Source organism: Dipodomys ordii, unplaced genomic scaffold, assembly GCF_000151885.1.
Source record: "Dipodomys ordii isolate 6190 unplaced genomic scaffold, Dord_2.0 Scaffold46, whole genome shotgun sequence".
NCBI lineage: Eukaryota > Metazoa > Chordata > Mammalia > Rodentia > Heteromyidae > Dipodomys > Dipodomys ordii.
In genome coordinates this window covers 314,513-329,532 of record NW_012267262.1, presented here as the reverse complement: position 1 = coordinate 329,532, position 15,020 = coordinate 314,513, and the positions used below count along the sequence as shown (strand labels likewise).

At 47.5% G+C, this 15,020-nt stretch overlaps 2 protein-coding genes across 2 annotated transcripts in view; one reads left to right on the top strand and one right to left on the bottom strand.

The window, feature by feature from the left end:
* The window catches only part of Igsf22 (immunoglobulin superfamily, member 22), a 20,039-nt gene extending 13,291 nt beyond the window's left edge, over nt 1–6,748 (top strand). The window contains 14 exon segments of the mRNA XM_013019533.1: nt 112–225; nt 396–515; nt 1,638–1,916; nt 2,320–2,408; nt 2,612–2,627; nt 2,630–2,800; nt 3,544–3,672; nt 3,675–3,715; nt 3,717–3,782; nt 3,784–3,856; nt 4,885–5,125; nt 5,127–5,186; nt 5,527–5,545; nt 6,662–6,748. Of these exon segments, the coding sequence (XP_012874987.1) occupies nt 112–225; nt 396–515; nt 1,638–1,916; nt 2,320–2,408; nt 2,612–2,627; nt 2,630–2,800; nt 3,544–3,672; nt 3,675–3,715; nt 3,717–3,782; nt 3,784–3,856; nt 4,885–5,125; nt 5,127–5,186; nt 5,527–5,545; nt 6,662–6,748 (1,505 nt within the window).
* A 1,760-nt stretch (nt 6,749–8,508) lies between these two features.
* On the bottom strand, nt 8,509–12,749 carry Tmem86a (transmembrane protein 86A). Its single transcript, XM_013019646.1, has 3 exons — nt 12,649–12,749; nt 10,396–10,660; nt 8,509–10,052 (listed from the first exon to the last, which is right to left on the bottom strand). Exons 1-3 carry the CDS (start codon nt 12,667–12,669, stop codon nt 9,616–9,618), a joined length of 723 nt encoding a protein of 240 aa, XP_012875100.1. The 5' UTR covers nt 12,670–12,749; the 3' UTR covers nt 8,509–9,615.
* Nucleotides 12,750–15,020: the final 2,271 nt, after the last annotated feature.

Below are 15,020 nucleotides of genomic sequence, written 5' to 3'. Positions count from 1 at the left end.
AGGCTGCAATGCTTGGTAAGAAATGTACGCATTATCCTGCCCATGCAATTGTAACCCCTCTGTACAGTATGTTCACAAATAAAATAAATTTAAATTAAAAAAAAAAAAAAGAAATTGACCATGGCATGGAATGTCAGGATGGGGGATCTCCAGTGTTTGGCTATATTCTAAAATGCAGAAAGGCAGTAACTTTACGGGTACCATTTAACAAGGGCCTCATCCAAGGTAAGATCCTAGGGATAGAGGCCCAGGAAGTCTTGCTGAGTGGGCCCATTGCTGCTCGGAACACACGCTATCCCCTCCAAACTCTTTTGGTTTTTTAACAGCATCCTGGGGGGGGCTCTTCTTCCATAATTTACACCCCTTGGTACCCTTATCTCATCTTTCTGTCTCAGGTTCCAAGTATACTGTGGATGGTCTCCTGGAAGACACAGAGTAAGAATTCCTAGTTATAGCTGTGAACAAGGCAGGCTGACTTAAACCATCCAACTCAGTGGTGGCCAAAGATCCTATTAGTGAGTACAAGGCCGCCAGGCTCCAGCACATAGTAGAATTAGCCTTTTCAAAGCTGAGAGAGAAATTCTTTGCTTGGAAAGTCTGACAGGAAGGATCAGTCTCCACTCCCTGGAAACAACCAACCTCATAAAAAGACAGGATTTCCACACAAGAGAAAGCTTGCGAACAAAGATAGAGCATCAGGAATGGTGAAGGGGAAGGATAGAAAAAGTTTGTACGGTTTCAAGTATTTCTGGTTAGGTGAGGTAGTAGAGGCATGTTGAAGATTGAATGGGAATGTTGAATAATTAGTTGAGAAAGTCTTGAATTTAAGAAATGAAGTGGAGGTGCTACCTATAAAGAGATGTGGTGAGATGACTTGGTTAAAGGGTAGGATTTTGAACATAAGAGGTCTGAATAAGTAGGTGACCTTGAATTTGGAGTATTTAAGAATGAATTGGTAAGTCAGTAATCAAATTTGGAGGTTGCTGAGTATGCAAGGTTGGGTATTGAGGATATTACCTATGGGAATTGGAGGTGGTAGTGAAAGTGAGGGTTCAAAGTATGAAGTGTACTCAGGAGACTGAAATTTAAAGACTGTAATTCAAGGCCAACCCTGGGCAGAAAAAATTTGCTAAACTCCATCTCCAAAATAACTACCAGAGCTAAGAATGTGGCTTAGTGGTAAAGTGCTTGCCTTACATGCATAAGTCCTGGGTTCAATTCCTCAGAACCACATAAACAGAAAAAGCTGGAAGTAGTGCTGTGGCTTAAGTGGTAGAGTGCTAGCCTTGAGAAAAAGCTCAGGGATAGTGCCCAGGCCCTGAGTTCAAGCCCCAAAACTGGCAAAAATTTAAAAAACTAGCAAATGCAGGGCTAGAGGCATAGCTCTAGTAGTAGAGCACCAATCTAGCAAGTGTGAGGCCCTGTGTTCAAACCCTAGTAATGAAAAATAATGAAAGAAATGAAGAAAGGAAGGAAGGAAGGAAGGGAAGAGAGGAAGGAAGGAAGAAAGGAAGGAGGGAAGGAGGGAGGGAGGGTGGGCAATGTCAGGAGAGAGAGAGAGAGAGAGAAACAAATTTGAGACATGAGGTGAGTGAATGAATTCAGACATTGGTGACTGAATGTCTGTGCTCTCCCAGAACCCCCAGGCCTGGTGTAGGGCCTGCATGTGTCTGATACCTCTATCTTAAGCCTCTCACTGGGATGGTGGGAGCCTACAGGTGACCTACCCTCTGGCTACATCTTTGAGATGTGTGCTGAAGACAGCAAGGAATGGTCCAAGTGTACAAGGATCCCCATCTCAAGCACCTGCTACACTGTAGGTGGCCTCTACAAGCAGCAGAAATACTTCTGCATCAGGGCTGGAGTCGGGGAGCCTGAGGAGTTAGAGGAAAGAGTCCATGCCATACCACCACCAGGTGAGGATACATTGGGGACTCATCTAACAGGGAAAAAAATGGGTAATGCTATGCTCAAGAAAAAGTCAAATTTCTTGTGAGAGAGCTAGGAGAAGAAACCCCAAGGACACCATTGATTTAAAAAAAAAAATTGTTGTGTGCCTACAGTATCCTCGGTGTGCCAAAGGAAGTGTTGGGCATACAAAAACACTTAAGACATAGGACTAGTCTTCTAAGATCTTCTATACTAGCAGAGAAAGACAGAAGAGAAAACAAACATTTCACAATGTTTCGGGGTCATTAGATGTATAGCTTGTAGTGGAGCCAAAAAAGGGAAGTTGGGGAAGGTGGTAGAGGGGAAGCTTAAAGCTGAGTCTGCTTAAAAGAGAATTCCATGCCCTTACCTCATTGTCTCCCTTCTCAGCCACTCCCAAACTTGACCAAAGTGCCCGGCTGAAGAGTCACCTGGTGGTGCGTGCAGGAACAGCCCTCTGCACCCATGCAGCCTTCTCTGTGAGTTATTCCTGACCTTGGCCCCCACAGACCCTCTGTATAACAAAGATGGCTGTTATAACCATCAGAATCTCTGTATTGGACTGTCCTTTGCCAGATTCCTGACACTACATCCAACAGCAGACTCCTTGAAAATAGGAAAGTGCCTTCTCTTCAGATATCATCTGAATGATCTCTGGTGTCCTCTGCTGTCATTATGCCAGGGCTCACCACCACCTGACATGACCCGGGCAGAAAGATGGGTGGGGAGACAATCCCCAAAGGCAAGAACTAATCCCAGTTCCTCATCATTCGGTACTACCGTACCAAGTGCTCTGACTCAGGAGGGTATCGAACCCTGCTGCAGAATGCGTTTAGACAGGCACACTCTGACATCCACATGCATGTGACAGGTACAGCCAATGAGCAGTGCTCTCCAGACGTTTCCTAGGACTTCCTCCAAAATGTAGTTCTCCACTGCTTAGTAACCTAAGCACAACTTTGCAGTACAGTGTCTAAGGTTAAAGAAACCACCTTACCACCTCAAGGCCAGGCTTTATCAGCCTTCGTAAAGAGGGAAGAAGGAAAAGGATTGGTTTTTGTTTTGTTTTTTCTTTCTCAAAGGCTTGAAGCCCAGAAAACATTGAACTAGAACAGAGTCCTCGAAACAGCTTCTTATCTGGCTCAGTTCTTATCTGGTGAGCACAGAGGAAATGATGCAAAAGTTCACCCCATTTTTGAAAAAAAAAAAGTTCTAAATCCCGAAGAAAAAGAATGAACTTTTAGGGCTGGGAATGTGACTGCATTCATGAAGCCCTGGGTTCAATTCCTTAGTACCACATTCACAGAAGAAGAAAAAAACAGAAGTAGAGCTGTGGCTCCACAAGGTAGAGTGCTAGCCTTGGCAAAAAGAAGACATTTTTCTTATGAGTGATCCCTGTTAATCTTTGTTTTTCAATGAGGAACATGAGTCTCACATACATTTTGCCCAAGAGTCACAGAACTACTGCATGGCCAAGTGATATTTCAGAAACAGAGCTTTCTGATTCCAGCACTTCTGCTATCTGAGATTCAAAGAAGAGTAGTATCCCCCTGTTTAATCAGGCTGTGGCTGTGGTTAGGGGTACAATACATCCACCCTAAGGGTCACTGACAGATCATCTAAATGTCCTAAATTTCCCCCAGCCTCCTACAGACTTGAAGCTCTATGAGGAAGTCCCTAATACAGTGACCCTGACCTGGAACCACAGCTCTGATATGAAGGAGGAGGATACCCGCTATGTCATTTGAAGTGGGATGCAAGCAGCCCCACCTGGTTCACAGTGGCAAGAGCATGTCTTTAACAAGTACATAGTAACAGGGTTGATCCCTGGAAGGAAGTACTACTTCAGAGTTGGTGGCTCACAATGAAATTGGTGACAGTGACCCATTGGACTCCAAAAATACCTGGCTCATCAATAAGGACCAGAGTGAGTAGGAAACTTCAGGTTTGGGTTATGTCTGGGAGCCCTGATAGAGATGATGGGAGTCACAGAAGGGAACAAAAGAGCTAAACTCAGGGAACCCTCAAGACAGAAGTTTTAACATCTGAGACACTTGGAATGTAGATGTTGGGGAAGCTTAGCAAAAACAGTATCTTAAGCCAGGCACCGGTGGCTCATATCTATACCTATAATCCTAGCTATACAGGAGGCTGAGATCTGAGGGTCACAGTCTCACAGTCTGTGAGACTCATATCTCCAATAAACCATCAGAAGTGGCTCTGTGGCTCGGTGGCAGAGCACTAGCCTTGAGCAACAAAGCTAAAAGACAGTGCCCAGGCCAAGTTCAAGCTTACCCCAGGCATCCTTGAGCAGAAAATGCTAATGAAGACTGCGAAGCCCTGAGTCCAGGCCCCAGTATTGGCACACATACACACAAAATCTTAGGAGTAATACTTAACATGGAGATAGAAAACCTTATGGGCTGAGATGACATAGGGACCAGGAGGAATTACAGAGTACACCTGCGTCTGCTCTGAAGGGAGGTGATAATGGGGGTGAGGGCTGGGACTCTGGCCAGCAAGCCAGAATGAAGTCTGAGAATCCTGGAGAGGATGGGTTAAGGAGAGATATTATAAGAAAATGAAGGGCTAAATGTATACTCTGGAAGCTGAACTGGTACAGGAAGTCTGGAGAAGTTAAAGGCCAGGGTAAACACCTGTAAAGGTCTGCGAAGTTAGTACTGGACAGACACCTAGGCTCCTAGGCTCTGGAAAGTGTAAACACTTGTGAAGCCAGCTTAGATTGCAGTGGACCCCCAGAGTGGTATGGACATTCAGAAGAGTTGGGGGAAATCCTGGGGAAGCATATAATGTTAGAGCCTCCAGCATCACTAGCTCTTAAGAATCTGGTCCAAGTCTTTGGCATTCTAAAGACTGGGTCTCCTAGGTGCCACGCATGGGTGGCAGGTGAGAGCCTTTGGGGACACTCACATCCTGCATTATCCCACTTGGCAGTTGAGGACCTGAGTACCACACAGAAGCTCTACCAGCATAAAGACTGGTGCCATGTACCCTGCTTCTTGACACCACACAAGCCACACACAGCGCTCCATAGCCAGGACTGCACCATGATTTATGCCTTCCTTGGGAACCCATGGCCCACTGTGACCCTGTACAAAGGTGATGTCAACATCACAGCTAACTCCAAATTCTGGTACAACACTACCAGCAGTGTGTGCACCCTTGTCATACTTACCTGGCGAGTACAGCATACTGGTGGAGAATGAGCTAGACAAGGATCCCAGAAGCTGCACACTGTCTATGGTGAGGGAGCCACCAGGGCTGGCATGGGGACCACGTGGGAGAGGCAACAGAGGCACAAAGTAAGAGTCTTGTGGGCCATCAGTCAACTCTCTTCATTTACTGGCACCATTCTTTTCTTGTTTCAAACCCAGGACATGGCACTTGTTAGGCAAGTGCTTTGCCACTGAGCTACATATCCCAGCCCATGGCACCATTCTGAAATTTGCCATCAAGTGGTGCAAATATTCTTACCTCTCTTCTATCCTCTCAGTTATGTCATGTTCCTGGCCCCTAAGATGTGGAAGTGTCTGACCTCTTTGATAATCTGTGATTTGCAACCTTTGGTGGACCTAGATCACTTTTTAAAGATACTGTTCACTATTCAGTATGCTGAGATCTGAAGATTGAGGTTCAAAGCCACTCCAAGCAGCAAAGTCTATGAAATACTTATCTCTACTCAACCACCAAAAAGTTGGAAGTGGAACTCTTAATTGGTAGGGTGCTAGTCTTGAGTAAAAAAGTTCAGGAACAGAATTGAGACTATGAGTTCAAGCCCCAGGACTGGCACACACAAAAAAAATACTGCTCGTCAAGCCTAAACCAGACTCATCCATCACAAATGAAAAATACTGGCCTAGGACAAGAGCAGGTGGAAGGTACAAATGGAGAAGACCAAAGGGGATCCTTCCTTTTGCATATTTGTTCACATATGTGACTGTAGCAGGAGCTATTTTATTCTTTCCCACACAGGCTACTGTCTTCATAACTGTTCTCACAATTAGCCATAAACCTCTAAATGCAAAGCTGATCTGCCTTGCTCTCTTTTATTTAACTTCCCTCCTAGATTTCTTCTGATCCTCATGATAAAATCCCAACAAGCCTCCCTCATTCTCTGTTCCTCTCTCTCTCATCACACTCTAGTGGTGTTGCTCCCACTGCTTTAGTCTCTATGGCTACAGGCCATTTTAGAACCAATTACAGGTGCCTTCTTATGGAGTAAGGACAATATCCTATTGCTCTATCTCTCAAGTGTTCCACTAAGTGTCTGGCCCTGAGATGATGACACCACCAGAGTAGCTGCTGATCTGTGGAATGGAACTAGGCCAGGAGGCACTGGAGGAGCTTTCCAGCTTTCATTCCACAGACAGATCTTTGACCACTTAATTCTGGTTGGTCCCTAAAGCACATCGACCCAGGGCCCTGAAAGCACCAATAACCGTCCATGTGATCATGTGATCATACCTCTATGTCTGCCTTTTTACCTACTAAGATTGTGAGGTTTAAGTGAAATCCTATATGGACATGCCTGCCCCAATGCCTGATAAATAAGTACTGAATAAATGGCAATTCTTAGCCCCACACACAGTCAACCCAGATTGAGGGCCCCAAGGCCATTTCAGTTCCTGTGTGGTAACTAAAACAATTTGGAGTTTTCCTAGCCCCCAGCAGCAAAAGTAACACTAAATGAACATTTACTTTGATGTTTCAGACATCATTGCTAGCATCAATCATGGAAAATCTGCAGAAGAAATCAAAGCACCTATGTGAGTTCCAGCTCAGGCATCAGATGTTGTGATGTATGGCTTCTTTGTCCTTGGCATGGGCCCCTATAGTTCAGGGTGCCTGCTGGTGTGTGTTAATGCAAACATTCTAGGAATAGGACAATAAATTCACCAAGCTCACCCTTTTCTGTTTCTGTTTAAAATGGGCATCATGTGGACAAACACGTATAGGACAGACCAGTCTCCAAACCCACCCACAAGAGAGGGACTTCATGAGTTAAAGCATAATGTATCCATCCCTTCCTCTCAAGAGCATGGGGGGCAAGTCTTACTGACTTGATCTTTCCCCCCATCCTGCTCCCTCCTTTTCTTCACATAATAGGCCTTATGTTCAGCATTCTGGAGTTTGAAAGGGTGAGGGTTTTGTCCTTATAGGGCCCAGGAAGTTTACTATCCGAAATAAAAGGGATTTGGCACTGAGCTTATGATTTCAAATATATTTTTCAGTGGATTCCTTAAAAGAAAAAAATGCTGGACCTGAAATAATAGGTCTTGGGCTGGACACTGCTGGCTCACGCCTGTAACCCTAGCTACTCAGGAGGCTGAAATCTAAGGATTGTGGTTCAAAGCCAGCCTGAGGAAAGAAAAGTCTGTGAGACTTTTATCTCCATTTAACCACCAAAAGCAGAAGTAGAGGTGTGGCTCAAGTGGTAGAGTGCTAGCCTTGATCTAAGAAAGCTAAAGGACAGCCTCCAGGAACTGAGTTCAAACACTAGGACCAGTACACACACACACAAAAGGTCTTTAAGACTTTCAATCCTCTCCTCCTTTTGCTACATCCCTTAAGGGATCTCTGTAAAACTCTAGTTTGGGACTAGGGATATAGCTCTGTGGCAGAACACATTCTTAGCATGTGAAAGGAATTGATTTTGATCCCTAGCATAGCAAAAGAAAAAAAGTTTGAAAAATCATTGAACAGACATGAAACTTGAATCTACTATAGCACAACCCCAAAAATGTATAGCAACTCTACCAATAGTATATTCCCCACCACTCAAGACTTCCCTTTCTTTTTTTTTTTTTTTTTTTTTTGGGTCCAGTCATGGGGCCTGAACTCTGGGCCTGGCGCTGTCCCTCAGCTCTTCAGCTCAAGGCTAGCGCTCTACCACTTGAGCCACAGCACCAATTCTGGCTTTTTTCTTTTTGCTTATGTGGTGCTGAGGAATCGAACCCAGGGCCTCATGCATGCAAGGCAAGAGCTCTACCACTGAGCCACCTTCCCAGCCCCAAGACTTCCCTTTCTACAAGTGGCATTTGCCTGTAAACTGACAATGTCCCCCTAGTGTGAGCAGGTTTCGTGTCTAGTATATGAACTGGCCAAACTAATCACATTGCTCCTAGCTGCTCAACTAAACAAAGGTCTAAGGAAGAGACACTTGGAAGGAAGTCTGCAATATTTTGGAGCAGGCAAGATATTAGATGTAAAGATGGGAGGAGGTAGGCAGCAGCAGAAGGTAGCTAAAGGTCCCAAAATTATTGGGCGCTCATGCATAAGGGAGTATATCAAGGACAAATATGGACAGAGCCAAGTATACCCATCCCCCATCCTGCTGAAGTGCCTTATACTCACATGTGACCAGGGAAGTGAGACCCACTTAATCCAGCATAGTGTCACCACAGCCAGGGAACCAGGCTAGCGCCAAGCTTCTCTGGCCAAAACTGTGACCCAAGCTGTGAGGACAACTAGGTTCCCTGGCACCATGCCTCTATCCCCTGTCCAGGACAGGCACGTGCCACACAGACAGACAAAGTAGGGAAGCCAATAGCCCTTGGTTTTTATTTTATTTCTTTTTCACATGGGAAGTCGAGGATGGAGTTGTCCATCCTTGCTCCCCTTGCACTGCATGTGCCTTGGGGCTTAAGACTCCAGAGTGTCACTGGAACCCCCTCTTGCTCCCAGTACATATGATACAGGGAGGAAAACATTGTTGGTGCATTGTGGGGAGGGGTCCTAGCTCTCTGAGCCAGGCTCAACACCCCTCAGCAACTCCCTGAGACCCTCTTTCTCTTGATTCTTTTATAGACAGCAGGACAAAGACATATGACAGAGAAAGACATAGACTAATTAGGCAAGATCACATATCACTCACCTCCACACATGCTCACACACACATACACTTACACACTCACACACATCATCATCATCATCATTCTGGCCCCTTCCTTTGGCATGGTTCACCTAACCCTGAGGATAGGATCTAAAGGTGGTTGTATGGGGCCTGAACTCCGGGCCAACCAGTGAGGGAGACCGGGCCAACTTTAATCCTTGGTACCTGCAACCTCCCAGACTAAGGAAGTTACTCCTATTGCCTAGCCTAGATAGATACTCCTTTACCTTCCCACTTAAGAATTGAGATTGTTCAAGTAACAAGAAAAGGGAGCCTCCACCCTCTTCCAGTCTTCCCAATTCCTAATTGGAAAAGGGCTTTAAGCCCCACCTCTGCATCATCTCAGCAGATTTGTTCCCTCTTTCCCTCAACTTTGTGTAGAACAGAATGGGTTAGAGTAGAATAGCCCAGCATGGCCAGTGGTCCTAGGCATAGAGATGGAGTGACTCTTCAACCTAGCAGATAAATGGAAGGGTCAAGAACTGAGCACCATCACCCTCCAGTGGGGCTTTGACAGTCCTGATGGAGTACAGGTGGGACAATGTCTACTCCAACAAGGAGCATGAGGCTGCCTCTTGGGCTCTCAGCATTGTCCTGAACCATTGGCTTTGCCAGGGTGATCCGTCTGCTTTCCCCCTCAAACTTGTCAATTCCCCCAGAGGTACCTGCTGTCCCAGACTGGGACTGATCACTGAACCACCCTGATCTAGCTCCTTCAGGTTCCCAGGGTCTGGACCCCAGCCCCAGGAAAGAGGTGAGCAGACCCTGGGTCCTCAATTGGCCTTTCTCAGTCTGTAGTCTTCCACTGGCTCTCGGCTCTCCACAGCTGAAAGGGCGATGAGCATCTGAGCAGCATAGTAGGTGGACATGATGAGTGCCCGAGAGTAGGGCACCGGAAAGCAGAACTTGTTGAGAGCGATGGTCATGTCTGAGATGATAAACAGCAGTGCACCACCGCCAGCTGCTAGCTCAGTCCAGCGCCAAGCTGCCCCGACTAGCTGCAGCCCTGCAATAGCTCGCCAACCCATGAAGCTGATAAGGGCCACATAGACCCCCACCAGATAGGTGAAGGCACCTGAGAGCCCTGGGTAAAGGAGGGCATAGCACAGGCCTGACAGCACTCCCATCACCAGACCTGTCCGGAGAGCCAGTGGTCGCATGCCAAAGGCTGAGGCATAGAACATGTGGGTCACAGCAAACATCAGCAGACCTGAAAATAAGAGAAGAAAAAGGATGCTGAAGGCACCCTTGGTGATTAATGAGTACTAGGGATGGAGGGAAAGGGATTAGGGATAACCCAGCAGTTTGCTTTGGGAGTCATAGGGATGAGAAGATCCTTAAAAGGTAAAGATGGTTCTCTCACACACACTCCCATGAAGAACTCTAGAACTGATCAACAGATCCCCTTCAAGGTCATTCTCCAACAAAACCCCACAGTCCCTGGCCTCAGGAACCCTGAAATGCCTTGTTTAATATTTCCCTCTTCCTCTTTGCTCCAGCCCAGGACCCTCTTTTAACCTCTTTTAACCCAAGCAGCTTCTGTGATCACTGACCGTGCACAAAGTAGCCTTGGTCCTGCCAGATGAGGAAGGCATCACCTACAGCAGAGAAGACAAGTCCTACAAAGATTCGGGTGGCACTTGGATGAGCCAGCAGGAATCCAAAGCCATGGGCCAGAAGGAAGAGCCAGAGGCAGAAGATGGGCAGGCATTTTATGAGGGCGCTGACCCAGGACGGGCTGGATGAGGGCAGCCACAGCACAAAATACACGCAGGTGGCCTTGAAGAAGGGTACCAGTTTGGGTCCCTCACTCTTCACCTGGAAAACAAACACAGGACAAACGCAACATTCAGAGCTCAGAAACCCATAGGGTAGTTCTGAGCCAGGACCCTTCCCCCTTCCCCTCTCCTCACACCACTTTCCACACTATCCTAAGAAGGCCCAAACTATCCTTTCCCAACCAACCAACAGTGTGAATAAACTCATTGCCCGGGGGGCTCAAGCTTTAGGAGGAAAGGCTCCACTGTTGTTCTTACTCGGGTCTACTCTGGCTAGGCCAGAATGGTTGCTTACTAGGTAGCTAATAGTAGTCCTTTGGTTAATATCCCCTTCAGCAGCCCAATGCTTTTCCCTTCTAAACCCTGTCCCCAGGAGCTGATTCTCCATCCTAGAGCTGCTTTAGCCCCATTATTCCCTGCCTCCAGCAAACTGGAGTGAAGTCATTGAGAAGCCACAGAGACACCTGACAGTCCAACTCATGATCCTTGGGCAATGAGACCAGGACATAGGCTTAGGGCCTTGGCAACACTAGGTAGTGCCAGGAATGTTGGAGAGTTGGCAACAACACTACCTCCAACCCACAAGCTCTCCTTCTTGACCAGCCTGCTCCTTAGCCTCCAGGCTACTTGTCTTAGGCATCAAGAACAAGGAGGGGTGCTAAGGATGGATAGCAAAATAGACCCAGGACTGGGAGTAAGAAAACTGTTTTGAAACAATAGAGATTTCAGGCCCTTGGATGAGTGCGTGTCAGTCAGACTTGTTTCCCAGAGAACAAGAGCGACTTGAAGCACACCAGAAAGAGGCAGGAAGCGGGGTGGGGAGGGCTTCTTGTCCCAGCTTCTGATCTGGAGCCAGCAGACAGGCTGGGAGGAGATGGGGAACTGAGAGGGGGAAGTTGGAGCAGCTGACTTGGTCTCAGCCAGATTAGGGGGGAGGGCAGCTAAAGAAAGGTTGTACTCAAGGCTGCTGCATGCATGGTCCAAGCTGGGGGAGGGGACTGCTGCAGATGTTCTGAGTCTGTGATCCCCTGAAGCTCTTCCTTGGGCTACTAGTTCTCAGGTTCTGAGGATAATTTGGAGCAGATGGGGTTCACTGTAAATCCGCACTGAGCCCAAAATGCTCGTGTCTCTTCCTGGGTAAGCTATCCAGAGCAGGGGTCTGGAGACACATGGAACTCCTAGCCTACCAGAGAGAGGGGTGGGGAAGAGGCAGAATTCCGGGGTCCAAGCCTAGTCTTGTCCTGTTCTGGAGCAGAAATGATTTTCGCTTTCCTTGAGAAGTCCTCTATCAAGGCTGGTCAGGGTGGGGGCATGTCCAAGGGAGAAGACGGAAGAGGATGCTGAGCCTCACACGTCCATTTGCTAGGCTTCAGAAGCATAGACAAGTCCTCTCCCTCCTCTTCCCAGTCTCCTATTTTCTAGGAGAAGCCGAGAAAGTGGGGAGACCCTGAGAGTCATATTGAGAACCCAGCAACAGAAAAAGGATAGGAAGACGACAAAGGCAGGAGTTGGGAAAGTCTGAAAAGGAGCGGGATCCATCCTCGCCTCACACCTTCTCCCAACTGCTGGGACTCAGGGGCGACCCCGCCTACGTCTCTGTGACCTGTTCCTAAGTTGAGGAAGCGGAGGAAACCAACTTGGGACAGGATTCCCAGGAGGTCCCCGTCAGCCTGCCACCCCCCCCAGCACCCCACCCCGCCCGCTCCCACGCCTCCCCGCGGGCCGCCTACGCAGCACCCCGCGCCCCGCGCCAGCCTCGCTCTCTGGGCCACGACCCCGGCGACCCGCGCCAGTGCGCTCATCAACAAAGTCACGCTTCCGAGTCACGTGCCCGGTGTTTTCCTCCCTCCGGCCGGCGGACGGGGGGCGCGCGGAGGAGGGCGCCGCGGGTGGGGATCGTGACAACCCCCGCCTCCCGCCCGGGGACGCTGGGCTCCTCCTGGGCCCCCGGCAGGTTGGCCTGCTGCGGCCAGTCACTCAGACCGGTGGGCTTCGGCCGCTGACTCGCTCGCTCGCTCGCTCACTCACCACCGTGACCGGGGACACCATGGCGGCGGCGGCGGCGGCTGGCACAGGGCTCCGGGCTGCAGCGGCCGGGACGCACCCACAGCCAGCTAAGCAAACGACCGTGGAACAAAGCCGAGGATGAAGGACAATGTACCTCCCGCGCGCCGAGGACTGGGGGTTCTGTCCGTAAGCCTTGTGACGTCATCTCAGCCTCCACCAATGAGCGGGCCTGAATCTTTGGTGGGCGGGGCCCGCCTGCCGGCGCCGGCTGCACTCTCAGGGTTTCTGCCCCGAAAAATGAGGTTTCCCGGCTGGCCGGAGGCAGGACCCAGAGGCCACGCCTGCCCTGGGGGCGGGGCCAGTGCATCCCGGAACGTGACCGTGACCCCTAGTGCCTGAGTGAGGAGTAAACTATGCTCAAAGACAAACACATCTCTGCCCAGGGCACGCATTCAGAAACATTTTCTCATAGATCGAGAATAAAAACGACAAATTCCCTTCAGGCTTTGAACATTCAGTCTACACAGGCATGATAAACATTTTAACTGTACATGTATGTATATAGATGTAAATACCGATATAGATATAGATAGAAGCCAGAGATGCATAACCCAACATTATACAAAGAATTATATTCTTTGTATACAGAATTACAATCACACTACACAAATGTAGGCACTTGTTAAACACTAAACAAGTATACACAAGCACAAAACCAGCAACCATGGATTGACTTCCATCCTTCACTGTAAAACAGAGACATCTAAAAAGGCAAGCAGTAACCTACCTATGGACCCCATAACGCTAATATAGAAGCAAACTCAAATTCTCAGTTGTCCTTGGGCACATACCTCTCACAACTCAGACAATTGATCACACACACACACACACACACACACACACCATAATAACAGACCCAAAGGAGTGAAGCAACTTTGCCAAAAAATACATTGTAAGTGACTATAATGTTGATATATACTAGAAATGCTCAAGCACATTTGGAACTGTATTTGTTCAGAATCAGGGAGATTACTTGAGTGGAATGGTAGGTAGTCAACTGAATCCAATCTAGTCCCAATTTTGCATTTCCATTCCCTGTAATCACTTCCCCTCTCTTGCCTTGATTTCCTTATTTATGAGTGAATGATCTCTAAAATTTTGCCTAGCCCAAATATGTTGTGTAAGATGAGAAAGAGGAAATTTAAGTCTATCAAGCTTTGCAGAATTTAAGATTTCAAATACATCTCAAAGGATGGGCAAGTTGTCTGTGATCTTCAGTTGGACAATACCTGTGATGTTAGGCTTAGGAACTGGAGGGTGAAAGGTAACCAGCCCTAGTTAACAGCCATCAAGGAGTCTCATCCTGGATAGTAACCCTTGTGCTGCCAGGGACAGACAGGAACTGAGCCCCCTCCCACAGTGGGTCTCTTACTTTTTCTTCTGGGCCCTAATCACCTTTCCCTAAACCTATGTATTGACCTTACATAAATAGAGGACAGCCATCTTCTAATGATAGAATTGACAACCAGAAATTCAGAACCTGGATTAACAAGGGAAAGAATTAAGGAAAGTAGAGTTCACCCTCCTCTACTCCAAGCACCACCTGCACGGAGCCCCAGCAGTCAATGAATTTTGCCTGCTTTGTTTTCTTTCTAGTCAAGGGCTATGGGAAATCCCCTTACCAAAATAGGAGAATGAAAATTGTGCCCCCAAGAAATGTTCCCTCCCTCCCTCTCCCTCTCCCTGCCACACACACACACACACACACACACACACACACACACACACACACACACACACACACACACCAGAAACCTACATCTCTACAAAATATGCTGCCTGGAAAACCTTTGCTTCCTTATCAACAAAATGGAGGAATCAGGCTATTAAATAGGTGAAATACATTTTAAGTTTCCTGCCAAAACTCTCTAATGTCCCTTAAGGACTTTTTCTCATAGTATATCCAAGTCAGGACATTTTTTTTCATTTTTGGTCTGGGAAGGTGGCTCAGTGGTAAAGCCTTGCATTCAAGAGGCCCTGGGTTCGATTCTTCAGCACCACATAAGCAGAAAAAGCCAGAAGTGGCGCTGTGCCTCAAGTGGTAGAGTGCTAGCCTTGAGCTGAAGAGCTGAGAGACAGCACCCAGGCTCAGAGTTCAGGCCCCACCACCGACCAAAAAATAAAAATAAAAAAATAATTTCTCTGGACCTAGCTTGCATAGAAATGAGAAGGTAGACTGTATTAATTTAACTAATGTGACCTAGCAAAATTTCTTGTGAAGCTTTTTAAAGATGTAAATGTCATTGTCCTACTTAAGACCTAGTCACAGATTTTAATAAGCTTGCATGAGCAAATACCTAAATATACAAAAAAAATATCTAGAATGGTCATCC

Excerpts from the sequence above, each read along its gene's own strand:
- Tmem86a (XM_013019646.1), bottom strand. The coding sequence starts at position 12,669 with ATGGTGTCCCCGGTCACGGTG. Across the intron at positions 10,661-12,648 it reads TGGTGTCCCCGGTCACGGTG|GTGAAGAGTGAGGGACCCAA; the intron begins GTGAGTGAGCGA and ends TTTGTTTTCCAG. Across the intron at positions 10,053-10,395 it reads CCAAGGCTACTTTGTGCACG|GTCTGCTGATGTTTGCTGTG; the intron begins GTCAGTGATCAC and ends TCTTATTTTCAG.